Source organism: Carettochelys insculpta, chromosome 12 (genome assembly GCF_033958435.1).
Source record: "Carettochelys insculpta isolate YL-2023 chromosome 12, ASM3395843v1, whole genome shotgun sequence".
NCBI lineage: Eukaryota > Metazoa > Chordata > Testudines > Carettochelyidae > Carettochelys > Carettochelys insculpta.
The window spans coordinates 7,361,480-7,374,803 of record NC_134148.1 but is presented as its reverse complement, the minus strand read 5'-3'; the positions used below and the strand labels follow the sequence as shown (position 1 = coordinate 7,374,803).

General features: G+C 40.5%; 1 protein-coding gene across 8 annotated transcripts in view; it reads right to left on the bottom strand.

Moving 5' to 3' along the window:
• Positions 1 to 366: 366 nt before the first annotated feature.
• PEAK1 (pseudopodium enriched atypical kinase 1) overlaps positions 367 to 13,324 on the bottom strand; it is a 221,299-nt gene continuing 208,341 nt past the window's right edge. For all 8 annotated transcript variants that reach the window (XM_075007167.1, XM_075007165.1, XM_075007173.1 and 5 more), the window contains one exon: positions 367 to 8,521. In XM_075007167.1, the coding sequence (XP_074863268.1) occupies positions 7,364 to 8,521 (1,158 nt within the window). In that variant the 3' untranslated portion in view covers positions 367 to 7,363. The remainder of the gene's footprint in view (positions 8,522 to 13,324) is intronic.

The window sequence follows — 13,324 nt, the reverse complement described above, 5'->3', positions numbered from 1 at the left end:
AGAGTGTGAATTCTCTTCTCTTCAGAAAGGTTAATCCTTTGAAGAGGTTAAACTGATAGTGCAAAAGAGCCACCAGGTGGAATGAACATGAAGGCTGATTTATTCTCTTCCGTAACTGTGGTATGTCCGAACTCTCTGTATGGACCAGGAGACATTAAACACTGCAACTGCTTCATTAATACAGTGGGCTTTACTAAAGAGCATTCAGCTCCCTTGTAGTAAAACATTTTTTTCCCTGTATTTGCCATAATTCAGCAAGAGGCCCTGTTCTGGCATCTCTACTGTAAACAACAGTATTTTTTCAGTGCAACTCTCTGGTGTTTGAAAACCTAAAGAGGAAAGAAAAAACACGTGTGACTACCACAGTTGACTTCCAATGTAATAAAACTAGTTTATTTACACAGTAACATGAGTGCCACAAAGTACACGGCAAAGTACCACAGCAAACCAGAGTGGAACTGCCTCCAATGGGAAAGGGAGGCTTGGATTTTACACACTTATTTATGTAAAATGTGTCAGTATAGATATGATGCACCAGATAAAGCAATGCAATCAGGAATTCCAAACACAAAATTTACCCGAACAATAGAGTCAAATTTAAAAAAAAAATAAAAAGTTTATCTGAGGAATTTTAAATAAATCCCATTTATAAAGATCACCAGTTTAGGAATCTCTAATTTAAAAATATTTTTATCTCCTTTTATTAAAAACAAGTGTTTTAATGCTCAGCATAATTAAGATTAAAAGAAAAAAATCCCAAGTATGAGCTACAAAACTTTCTGCAACCAACAAAACAAATAAAAAGAACCCAAGTTTTGAAATCGGTTTTCAGAAAGAGGCGTAATTGGTTTTATGAAACTGGTGTGTTAAATTCAAGCAAATGTGCAGCATGTTTTATATGCTGTCTAAAATAAACAAAAGAGCTGCAAAGTGAATTTTGTTGGAGTACAATAAAATTTATATTTTTTATATATATATATATATATATATATATATATAGGAACATATATATCTTATATAAAAACATTCCAACCTGTTCTAAATCCCTGAAACTTCCTTCCTGGGTCTGAGAAAACAAAGGATGAAGTAGCTCCTCTTACAATGAAGTATAAAACAAGTTCTTTAGAATAGCAAGATGCTTAGGTGCAGGTAAATTGACTATTTCATGCCCCATGGCTGCTTCTGAAATCTTCTGTAGACTTAATTCAGTCTAACTAGGTGTTGAGTGGAGTGCCAAACATCTCATGCAAGGAGGCTTATAGAAAATTATTTAAATGAATTAAAAAAAATCTCACAAGCACAAAGCTCTTTGTAATAAGTCTATTCAAACCATAATCCTTCAAACAGCCTCTCCAAGTGAATAATATAATCTGTACAAACATCTAGTAGAGATTTGTTAGAACACAACCAGATGGCTAAGAGGGGTTATAAGACTTCTTTCTGGTTCTTTTTGAGTTGGCGTCACCTTACATTAAAAGTTCTGCTCAGAGTTTCTTTTACAAAAGTATTTTTGATTAGTTTTTCCTCTCCGTTGAAATCTGTTTGTAGAGTACAGGCTGAACCTCTCTAATCTGGAACTAACTCGTCTGGCAACATGTGTAATCTGCATGATTTTAGCTAGCTGGATGACTACTTTCCATGGGAGCAGCCATCATCTATACTGCAACATAAGGCCAGAGTTAGTGGGACTCAGGAACGGAGATCCTGGGTTTGCTAGCCTAGGGCTTGAGCTGCCACACTTTATGTTGACTTTGTTTAGAATTTCTGGACCTAGGTCTCCAGCATGCGCTCTGTGGTCCACAGATTCTGTTCTACTCATTGCAATGTATATGGGCTGCACTACACATTAAGCTTCTCTTTAAATGGATAGCATTTGATTGATCATGTGTGCGCTCTGGGATTTCAGGTATTGTAGCAGCATCAGCATTACCGCCTCCATGAAATCAGTGTAAACTTTTTGGCCCAGTCATGAGGGGAGACTAATCCATTTACTACATGTCTACATCTACAGAAACAGAATGCTCACTCTGTATCAAGTTGGAGGAGTGGGGGGATATTTGGGGCAGGAGGAGGTTAATGCACAGGTTTGATATTGCTGCCTATTACCTACTCTGTAAAGCAAAACATTCTCTCTTCAGCTTCAGTGAGAGCAGGACTAGGTCCCTAGTTGAAAACAGGGCCATTTAGGTCAGGCTTCTGAATGGGGTAATTTCCTATTTCAGCAACAACTGACACATTTTTCAGACAAAAACATAGGGAGATAGAGTATGAAACAGCTGGGTAATCTGCACAGTGTTTGATCACGAACATGCATTAGATTTATTTATACTATATTTTCTTCCCTCTAAGCCTACCAGAATCTGCCTGGTCTACAAAGTCCAATGATGTATGCAGATTCTGTGATGCTGTTGGCAGAACTCTAAAGAAAATCTGGGTTGGGTGTTGGAGCTTGAAGGATGATATTAGACGTTTTGTAAATACTGTGCACAAACGGGACAGCAGATTGGCATTTCCACAGTACACCACCGTATTCCAGTAAGATGAAATTTCTAACTTTAGTACTGACAGACTCCAGTTGATATCTGAATTTTAAAAAGAACCCTTTTTCTCTAATTTTTGACATTCTAGAACCTCAGGAAAAAAATTCGACATTCTCTCTTTTCAGATTTCTATTTGAGTTTTTTGTAATTGCTGCAGCACCTACCTTATGGCTAGATGTTCACTTGAGACATATATATTCACTGGACCAGACCCGAGGCTTGGAAGATAAACTGGGTTTATTTATGATTTTTTTGTTTGTTTTAGGAAATATACAAGAAATCCACATTCTAGAACACATTCTTGTTTTCCAAAACTCCTAAATTAACATCAATGCCTCCGCAGCATATAGATGTTTGAGCAGCATATCCACTATATTTAATGAGGAGCTGCACATTTTACACAAATTCTCTTCTTCTCAAGCTATTCAGCCTCTTCAGCTTCTGCATTTGGAGTGTCTGTAACAGATTGTCAAAGCAATAGTACTCTTGAACTTTAGTGTATTATGTCTAGACCAAGTGACATCTCATCTATTTCTCAGCCAGTGGTAAGCCTCAATTTAAACTCTGAAAAATCCAGAGACCAGATGTCATTTGGGGTTTATTTTGCTAATATAAGCAACTTCAAAGGAGCTTGTTCACTAACTGATCTTCCAGAAAGTGTTCCTTGCATTAAATTGATTCACTCAGCATCACATGAAGTGCACCATTTTATTTTGTAGTCATCCTTTTATATTTATGGGTATGTCTACACAGCAGTTGAGTGCTGTAAATCACAAGCTAGCACCTAAAAATAGCACTGTAGCCACACTAGCATGGTTGATGGCTCATGTTAGCTGCCTGAATATGTTACTGGGGGGTGAGGGAGGGTAGTGTCAGAAGGGATCTAACCTCAGGGGTTGTGGCCAAGCTGCTATATTTAGGCACTAGCTTGAGCAGAGCTAGCACCTATCTGTCTAACCACACTGGGAATCACAGTGTGTATTCATACCCTGTGCGGTCCCCAACTAGTGTGTATTCATACCTTATGTGGACAGTATTTTTATAGGGCTGGTCACAGGTAGAGAGAGATTCTGATGATTGTCTCTGTTACCATTCTAATTCTTTGACAAGGCACTATCCATTGTTCTGTCCAAAACATTAAAAAAAAACTTTTAGCTGCTTTAAAAGTTTCAAAAACCACAAATTCTTATCAGACAATTAAATTATTTTCTAGGTCTTATTGTGCACTTGAAAATCTGTATAATTTATAGTTAAAAATAGTGTAATGGTAGCTTTTAGTAATAGAAAAATATATATTTACAATCAATACTGTTATCGTAGAGTTGCGGTTCTTCTCATTTTCTGAGCTCAACTCAAAGCACTACACTACTTAAAAATCCTGACTCTGCTCATGTATGTCTACATGCCTGTGCATAGGCTTGGGCTCTATTCCTGATGCATAAATCATCCCATTGACAAAGGGAACAGGTTTTTTTTTCTCATTTGTTTAACAGTTATGCTGTAGCATTTTTTTTTTTGCTTTTGTTTGTTTACAGTAAGTCAATTTCCTGGATACATTCTTAGGTATTTGTGTGGTGTATATGGAGGACTCCCATAAAGAGTTATGATCCCCAAGGATGTCTGCAGAGGCAGTCCCAGAACCACCAAGAAAGGGAAGCTCTTGCCAGTTTGTGTTTGTCCTCCTTGACCATTCGTTTGTTCGTTAGAAAAAAGTAGAAATCACACACTGATTTTACAAATTACCAACATTTACCCAGTGCTACACACAGAGATTGGTAGTGAACATTCATCCATGCTCCATTATACTGCAGAACTAAGATGAGTATTGGTTAAAATTTAATCACAAATATGAACTGAAATTAGATATCTAAAGAACAAGACATAGGACCAGCTGCATTAAATACAAGAGGTTGTAAAACATTCAATATTCAACTTTGTATGTGCGTATTGACATGAAAGTGACACTGAGAATGTGTCCACATACACACAAAAAGAAAAAAAATCAGGTGACGTACAAGAATGTGCTTACTGTAATGGTCAGTGGTCCATGTGCTGCTCATACAGCCTATATTTGTCAGGCAAGAAGTTATGTGCAGAGTGGTGCCACTTAAAAAAAAAACAAAACCAAACACAAAACCAGACCAGAGAAGCAAGAAGAAGCAGTGTCCTGTGCTTAGCTTAAAGGGTTGGTGACTGATCGCAGGTAGCATTTAAGTGAGCTGTCAACTCATGCTCAGTGTATATAAGCCCGAAGGCATCACACAGTTGTGCCCATAGGAAACAAGACTACATTTAATGACTGCAATTCTTCATAAAGACTTTGTCCACAAGTCTGTCCAGCATTACAAAGGAAGTCTCTCTCCCAAAGTGGTGACCATCATCACCTCCATGTGTTTCATTTGCAGTTGAGTGCATTGCACTCTTTTTTGCATGAATGCTGTCACCGTCATTAACTATATATACACCACATTAAAATGCATGATCCTTATCCTTGCCTGATCCCTCTCTGATACAGATGAATCAGACAAAAGGATATTTCATCAGAAAGTTTAAAAAGGCCACAAAATATTCTCTATATTACTGCACAATCAATGTAGACTTCCACATACCACATTTCTGACAGATGCCAGAGAAATTTCACACCCTTCAAATGTATGGTGTGTATACAAAGCTAGTTTTACTGACCACATGCCTGCAGGTCTGTTTGTTTGGTTTCCATGCATCTGGTCCAAGCATGCATTTGCTATAAAAAGTGGCTGTTAGCAACACTGACATGAACTGATTTCTCACAGTTTTAACAATGAAAAATGAAATATCAATCCATATAAAAAGCACATTTAACTGCGCATTTATGTGCCAAAAAAAGTAAAGGAAGAGTTTGCAGATCTAGCATCAGATAAAGCCTGGCAAATAACAAACACTGTAATATACAGATTCTTAAAAATACATACAAGAATTGCACATATATCCATAGGAGAGAAGCACAGGCTCAAAACTTGGGCTGTATGCTTTCCACCACCCAGCTCAAATTAAATTCCTTTTCCCCCATTGTGTTCTTCAGAGATCTTTGAGACAATTCAGTATCTAGCAATACTGAGCAAATAGACCGTCTGCATGATTGCAGTTTTTCCATAAAAAAGGCCACTATTGCAGGGAAGGGAATCAGCTGTTGTAGCTAATGGTGGAAAAACAACTTCAGGTTGTCCTTTTTTTCTAACCTGTCACCTTAATACCCACTACAGCCTCCTCACTCAAATGATATTGCAGTGATCACTGAGTTATATTGACAGCCATTCCATTTTTAGGGTGTCGTCTGACACAGCAAGTACAGTAGTAATCGTTAGTTACTGATAGCAGGATTTGGCTACATATCTCCTGTGGGGAAAATGGATCAGGTCACTGTTAGTTATAGCTGCCAAACTTTACAGCTTGTTCAGTAATTAAGTAGCATTGTTTGTCCCCTCATTCTTCCCCCAGAGAGCTACATTTGCATTAAAACCACTTCCACATGGCCTGTTGGAGTTGTTTAGCACTTGGCTGTGTAGCTGCCAACACACGAGCGCCGCCCAGTTGAGTCCTGCTTTGCAATGTGCCACAAGTGCCTAGCAAACCAAAATAAAACACAAAAGACGGATGCTGCAATTTCAATATCTGATACGGAGCAACAACCAAAGGAGGACTGCTTATGTAATTGCTGTTAATTTCAAGCATGGGTTTTAGTGCCTTTTAGAGTGGGAGGGATGTTTCAGTTGTCCTTGTATGTTCTGTTGCTCTTACCACTATTATATTTGCAACATTTAGTTATGATCAGGTATAGTGGTAGGAAGAGAAACAGGCATGTTCTATTTGCTTTTCAGCAGAGCTACTACAGGCTGATGATCATGCCTGATTAAGGCAGGATCCTTGGAAGGGCTATGGACAATAGGAAGTCAGAAAATGTGACAATATTGAACACTGATGACTGTTGCCTATTAGTTGCTGGGATCGGAGGACAACATTACTTGGGAGGAAAATAAAAGATTGAAGAGTAGGAATACAACAAATATCCAATCTGGGGAGAAGACTAAGTGGACAAGCCTCATCCTAGGCTGAGAGGAAGAACCTGTCACAGGTGAGAGTCTCAACCTTGATGGATCATTTGATTCACATTTATGATGAATCTATCTCTGGTGATGGTCAAATGGTTACTGCTTTCTCTGCAAATGCTATAGAAAGAAGTATAAAAATGTAACAATATAAAAATAGGGGTCTCCTTTTTTCTCTCCTCTTTTACAGTCTGTTGAATAATTACAGAATCATAGGGGTGGAAGAGACCTCTGGAGGTTCGCCAAGTCCAACTCGCTGCTCAAAGCAGGACCAATCCCAACTAAATCATCCCAGCCAGGGCTTTGTCAAGCAGGGATATAAAAACATCTATGGATAAAGATTCCATCACTTCCCTGCGTAACCCATTCCAGTGCTTCATCACCCTCCCAGTGAAATAATTTTTCCTAATACCCAACCTAGACCTCTCCCAAAGTAACTTGAGACAATTGCCTCTCATTCTGTCATCTGTCACCACCAATTAACTTAACCTAGACTGTATATAACCCAGCTGCAGCCATTTTATACACAATTAAGCATGGAAGGCCTAGGAATTTAATGACGTCTCCAGGATATTGTCAATAGGAGACAATATAGAACCTATTTGCTCAGGGTTGCTAGCTTTGAGATCTAAGCTATTTTTTCAGCTTCTGTGCAAAGAACGAACCCTGGAATAAAGAAGTGGGGAGCAGAATAGAGCAAATATGAGGGGGCTGAGGAAAAGCAACAGTTGGTGCAAACTAGTGTTGCTGCATGATTTTCACAATGCGACTGAGTGAGTCTGTAGTGGCAAATGCCAGATATTGAGAACAAAGCCAGTCTTCAAGGCTGACTCCGTGCTCCCTGTCCAATGACTTCTCTGCAAACTTGATCATCAGCAGTGTCCGTTTGATGTCGAGCCAGTTCTGCAGCACAGCATCCTTTCGTACTGGACTGGAACATGAGCTGAGTGTGTGGAATAGATCCTCACGAGGACCCCATAACAAACACTGGAGGATTCCCTTGGCCTCAGAAATAAGGATTCTCTCTGAAGGGTTGGGATTCAGCAGGCAGATGGCAAGTTGCTGGAGCCCAAGTGAGTAGATGGAGCGGGAGGGGATTCTGGGGAGGTCAGCACGAGTATAGTCCTTCTCCTTCAACTCTGGATTCTCATCAAAGGGGTTGGGCAAGTGCAGCATTTCATAGATGAGGATGCCAGTCTGGAACTCATCACACTTTTTGTACTGGGTGGCAGTGATGATTTCTGGGGCCAGGCGAGATTGGTCCCGTAGGACCTCTGGATCTACCATATGGCTCTTTTGTTTGGCCTGTGAGAAATTGCTCACAATTAGCCTGGCTGGGCAAGCTGCATTGGGATTGGGCTCCGCAGGCTCATAGTTCAAAAGGCCTCCCCTTGGTTTATAGTGAACCAGCAGGAGGTTCTCCAAGCGCAGATCACAGTGTGTGATGTGATACGGTTTCAGGTGCTCCAGGCCTGAACACAGCTGTAAGAGCAGCAGACACACCTGCCTTTCATAAAAGTCTGGGTTATTTGCATGGCGGGCTGTGGACTCTCGCACAAAATCAGCCACTGTTAGATATGGCACCTCTCGTGTGATGACCACAACACGGCTACGCTGCTTGCTGATGGTCCTCTCGCTGCCTGAGTTGTCCTTCTGTGAAGCTTCCAAGCAGGAGGAGGTTTCTTTGTTCTTTTGCTCATTTTCTACTTCTTTTTCCTGCTCATCATCCTCCTCCACCTCAGGTGCACTGGGATCTTCCCATGGAAGGAGGCGAACAGGTACATCAGCTAAGAAATGGCCACAATCCTGCTGGATGTTAAAATTAATAGCCAGACTCTGTCTGATAGCCAAGCTGTGGTAATACTGCTGCGATTCTTTAGCTTTGCTCTTACAAATCTGTTGGCAGAAAAGAACAAACATATGTCAATTAATGTAGTTTTTCTTTTATAAACGTTTTTTTCTTTTTAACCCCCAATACTGGAAATTAGGGAGAGCGAGGCTTAAAAACCTTTCCCTCTGTCCTTCGGGAGCCCACTCTGAAGCTCTCATACTTTGGGTTTCTATCTACATTTTTACTTTTTCTCATTGTGTTTCAGAGGTCCTACACTGATTGCTTTTTTGGAGTGAAAGCTAAGGACTCTGGACTTCTATTTATTCACTTTTGGAATATCTCAGGGGTATTAAGTGATTACACAGTCCACTGGAGTTTCATTTGATATATTTCTCATGTACTCGTATGCTACTGTTCTGGACTGACCTCGGAAGAGAATCTTGTATGGGATCAGTTTTTGTAATGCTCAGCAGTCAGGGGGAGGTGCGAAGGCATTCCTTTACTCTCCCACCATCATCTCACAGTTGATAGCCACCTATGGCCACAGCAGCCATTGGGGCTGTTCAAGCTATTGACAAATTGTCCTCCGCCCATTCTATTCCTCTGTCTTGTAATATATTATTTCATACAGTTATGTCTGTCATTCAAATATTAAAATCCCCATTTCAGCCAATTCAACTGCAAGTTAGACTGGTTGGCTACTTCTACACTAGAGAGTTTTGTCGACAAAACTCGCAGAGCATCTACATTACAAATGCTTTCAGTCGACAGTAAATTGACAGAACATGGCACTTACGATGACAGCGTTCTGCCATTCCCCCAGGAGGCAGAACGCTTTTCCCAACAGAACCAGTCAACAGAAAGCCAGTATAGGTGCTCCAGGGGGCCCTCTGTCGACAGGGCACTGGGCAGCCCTGTCTGCTGCGCTTCCGGTTGGCTGTTCTGTCGAGAGCACAGCCAGGCAGTCTGACTGTTCTCTGTCAACAGAGTGGATTGACAGAAAGATCTGCTTTCATGTCTATTGTAGGCGCAGCTTTTGTGTCTTGAATTACCTCTTTGGAAGAGAAAGTTTAAAAGGTAAAAAATTAAAAACTTTTCACCAATTCATCAACACTTATGTATGAGAGTAACTTAAAATTATATTGAAGCACCTGAGCATGTGGTGAACATGCCCACCTATTGTGAAATGGACATGAACAAGCACTTGAAGAACTACAATAGTACCTTCTATATGCAAAGCTTAGGTTTGAATGAAGACAGGAGGAGGTCGCTTTTTGGATTGCGATGAAGCTAAATTTTGACTTAGTTCATGTTTGAACAACGTGAAGGAAGAACAGTGTCATTAGGGGATAGATGAGATGGGTAATTATGGCACAGTATTTGTGATTTTAATTAAAATGTTTTGATATGTTATAGCATTTTTATGTATAGCAATTCATATGAATGTTTGCAGTCATGTATTTCTTGAAGTTTCTTTCTATTTTTGGGAATAGTTGGTAGCTGTCTGTTTCCTAATATAGACATCCTATATAGAATCGAAAGTCATTAAAAAACTTACACTTGACAAACTAATTCTGGGGAAAACACTTCTTTGGAATTGTGCCTTTGCTACTTGTTAATATAATTTTACTGATGATTTTCATTTAAAACAATAAATAAATGGAAAAATTGTATTCTTATCTTGACAGCATGCCCCAAGTATGTGAGTTTAGTCCTTGAGCTACAGCAAATCTCTTTACATGATGGAAGAAAACGGGTGTTATTAAAAAATCCATTTCAAACAATGTCATATGCTAGACTGTGGTCCCTTCATGCCTTTCAACCACTGCTCTGTAATGCTACCAAGCTCTTTGAAGAGAAGCATCTTTGAGGCCTGCGCCATCATCATCAGGATATTTTCTCATTCATGTCAGGAGTTGGTGATGGATCTGGACATTTTGATTATAAATGCCTCTAATGAAGGCAAAGGATCATATCCTCTGTATAGAGACTTATATTCTACTTACTTAACTTTAATAGTTGAACGATTGTGACTACATTGTATCTCTACATCCATTTCCTACAGTAGGGGCACACCACCAGGGAAGGTTCTTAGAGACAGATGAAGTCTCTGGGAGTGTAGGCCAGAGCAGAGGCCTTTTACAGGATATCCATGGCTTTTACAAGATACTTGCAGCTTCCTGTGCCAGTCTACTTCTGATGACTACTACAGAGGAAAGTGCAGAACTTGACTCTGCATATATCCCTTAAAAGGGTTAGTCAACAGCCATGTGTAATCATTACACTCCAGGAGTCCAGGGCTCTGACTAGCTTCTCTTCAGTTATTGTGCAGGGTGAGTCAGACTGACCCTTAAATGTAATGTATTCATCATTTATGAGTTTACACTGTTAGTGACTGTAATTTACTGAGAGATGAAGGGGCTGTTTTCCCTTTAGGCCTGTTTGCAGTGGCACACAGCAAGATGGGATGCTTGAGTTAGTCAATGAGTGCCCATTGAGGGAAGAAGCTGCTGAGAGTTGTATGCTTTGTGCACCAATTTAAAGATTGAACACACACATTCAGTCACTCGAAGGAAAAATGGATTGATCCACTATGACAACGTCTATGTTTCTAATACTCAAAGAACAGGTAAAAGGATGCCAAATAGTAGCCAACAATTTCTGTATACTGTGATAGAAATTATGGTGAGAAGGGAATGAAGGCAGATATGGATATTAAATTCTTATTATATGTCTCCACCTTCTGCCACTGGTGCCCATGTCAATAAATGTTCTCCACAGTTGGGATACTTGAAATCCAGGCTATAATCCCTCAGGAAGCAATAACTGCACATTACAAGACTCCACGATTACTCTGCATTAGTTTTATTTTTCTATTATGGGGACAGTCACCATAGGATACTGTCAGCATTAGCACCAGGAAATCTAATTTCTGCTATGTCCTATGCATTTTACAAGGCCTTGGTGAACCTTAAATGAGATGGATATTTGGGGAATGAATTGCAGTGATGAAAATGAGATGAACTGAGGATCACAGACATGGCACCATCTGTGCTACTTTGTCATATTACACAAAAGCACAACTGCAAGTGAAATACAGTGTCAAATGAAAGCTTGCTAATCCCAAATTAATATCTTGTACTTGGCAAAGTGTGCTTTCTAAAAGTCCAGTTTGAGCACTGGCCTCATCTCACAGAGCCAGCTTTGGGAGTAATACTTTACTCTGTTGCTGGTATGCCAAGACATAAAAAACTCAGTGCTATTGTGATTGCACTCAGTGTGGATTAAGTCTTTAATGTATAAAATTACTCAATCCATACTACAAGGTATTATGATGATCTCCCGTAAGACTTTTGCCAGGAAGGTCGTCCAATTTAGAGCCCGAGTTACCAGAAACCATTCTCATGATCTAATTAACTAGACGAAGACAGGAACATACCTTTTTCCAGGGGATGGCAGGCAGCCAGCATTTTACTTACACAGTAAAAGCCCTGTTATCTGGCACTTACTTAACTGGAAAGAAGTGTTCCCTGTAATTTTTCATGCCCATGTGCAGAATGACTTTTGTTATGTGCACCAATATGGAGATGTTCCACAAAACTGAAGTCATTCTACACAGATAGTATTCAGTGGAGTTGGAGCCAAGGGGTTGCATTACGGGAGCAGGCTCAGCGCTGGAACAAAGTTGGGGTGCAAAATGAGGACTCTATGTAGGATTGCAGGCTCTGGGGTGGGACCAGGGATGAGGATTTGGGGTACAGGCTGCCCTGGTGAGAGAGGACTACCCCCATCACTCTCTCACAGCAGCAGCCTGGGGCCAGGTGAAAGGCATCTTACCATGGGTACCACCGCTTCAGTGGGCACAGCTGAGGAGGGGCATCTGTCTCCCAACCAGGGCAGGTCTAGACTAGGCTGAATGGGGGCCAGTGAAGGGGTGCCTGTCCCCCAGTAGTGGCAGTTCCAAGTTGGGCACCATGGCTGAGGGAGAGGGGTTTCTCCCCTTGGCCCCAGCCTGGCCTGTTTCCTGCCCCCAACACAAAGCTGCTGAGCCAGGGGAGAGGCACCCCTCCCTGCCAGCCCCAGCATGGAGCTGCTGGAGCAGAACTGCCGCAGCATCTCCACACTGGTGCCAGTGGACAGGGACAGCATTCTGTGTGGCAGCCTTGAGCCCCTATGAAGGGCTTGTTAGGCAGATGCACAGCTTAGAAGGATCTTATCTGCAGATTTCTATTAACTGGCATTTCTGATGTGTGTCAGTACAAATCTCCAATCTGGTAACCAGGATTAGTTCACTGCCCAGAAAGATAAATTATGTTCAGTATAGTTTTAGTGTATTTTTAATGACCTGGGTGTATGCCATGCACTGCCCACAATGATATGCAGTGTCATAAGATAACCTATCATGCAGAAAATTCTACTTGTTTTGACAGAGACAGAACAGTTTGCTACAGTATCTTGACAAGAAAGGTACGGGCCACTGGATGAATAGTTTTCTACACAGTAAAGTTACTTCGAAATAACTTGCCTAGTTTCTACACAAATACATTTTAAAAACAAACTCAAAAGCATTAATTCATTGTGTGCTTGGGAAGTTTTAAGTCACTTTCATCAACAAAACATTCTCATTCCGTGTTTAACACCTCCCTCTGTAGATCTGCTGACCAGTCAGTGCATGAAGTTAGCTAACCTCTTCTTGGCAGAGTATTGCTGCATGATTACAAGCAAAAAAAATCAATGGAAGACCATGATTTTGCACCTGGATAAAATTGCCAGACAAATAATACATAAGTTATTCACGTCCTGGTTCTAAATTGTTTTGAGTTACTTCATCTTCTTAAAAAGGCATACAAATTACATCTGTGATCTCT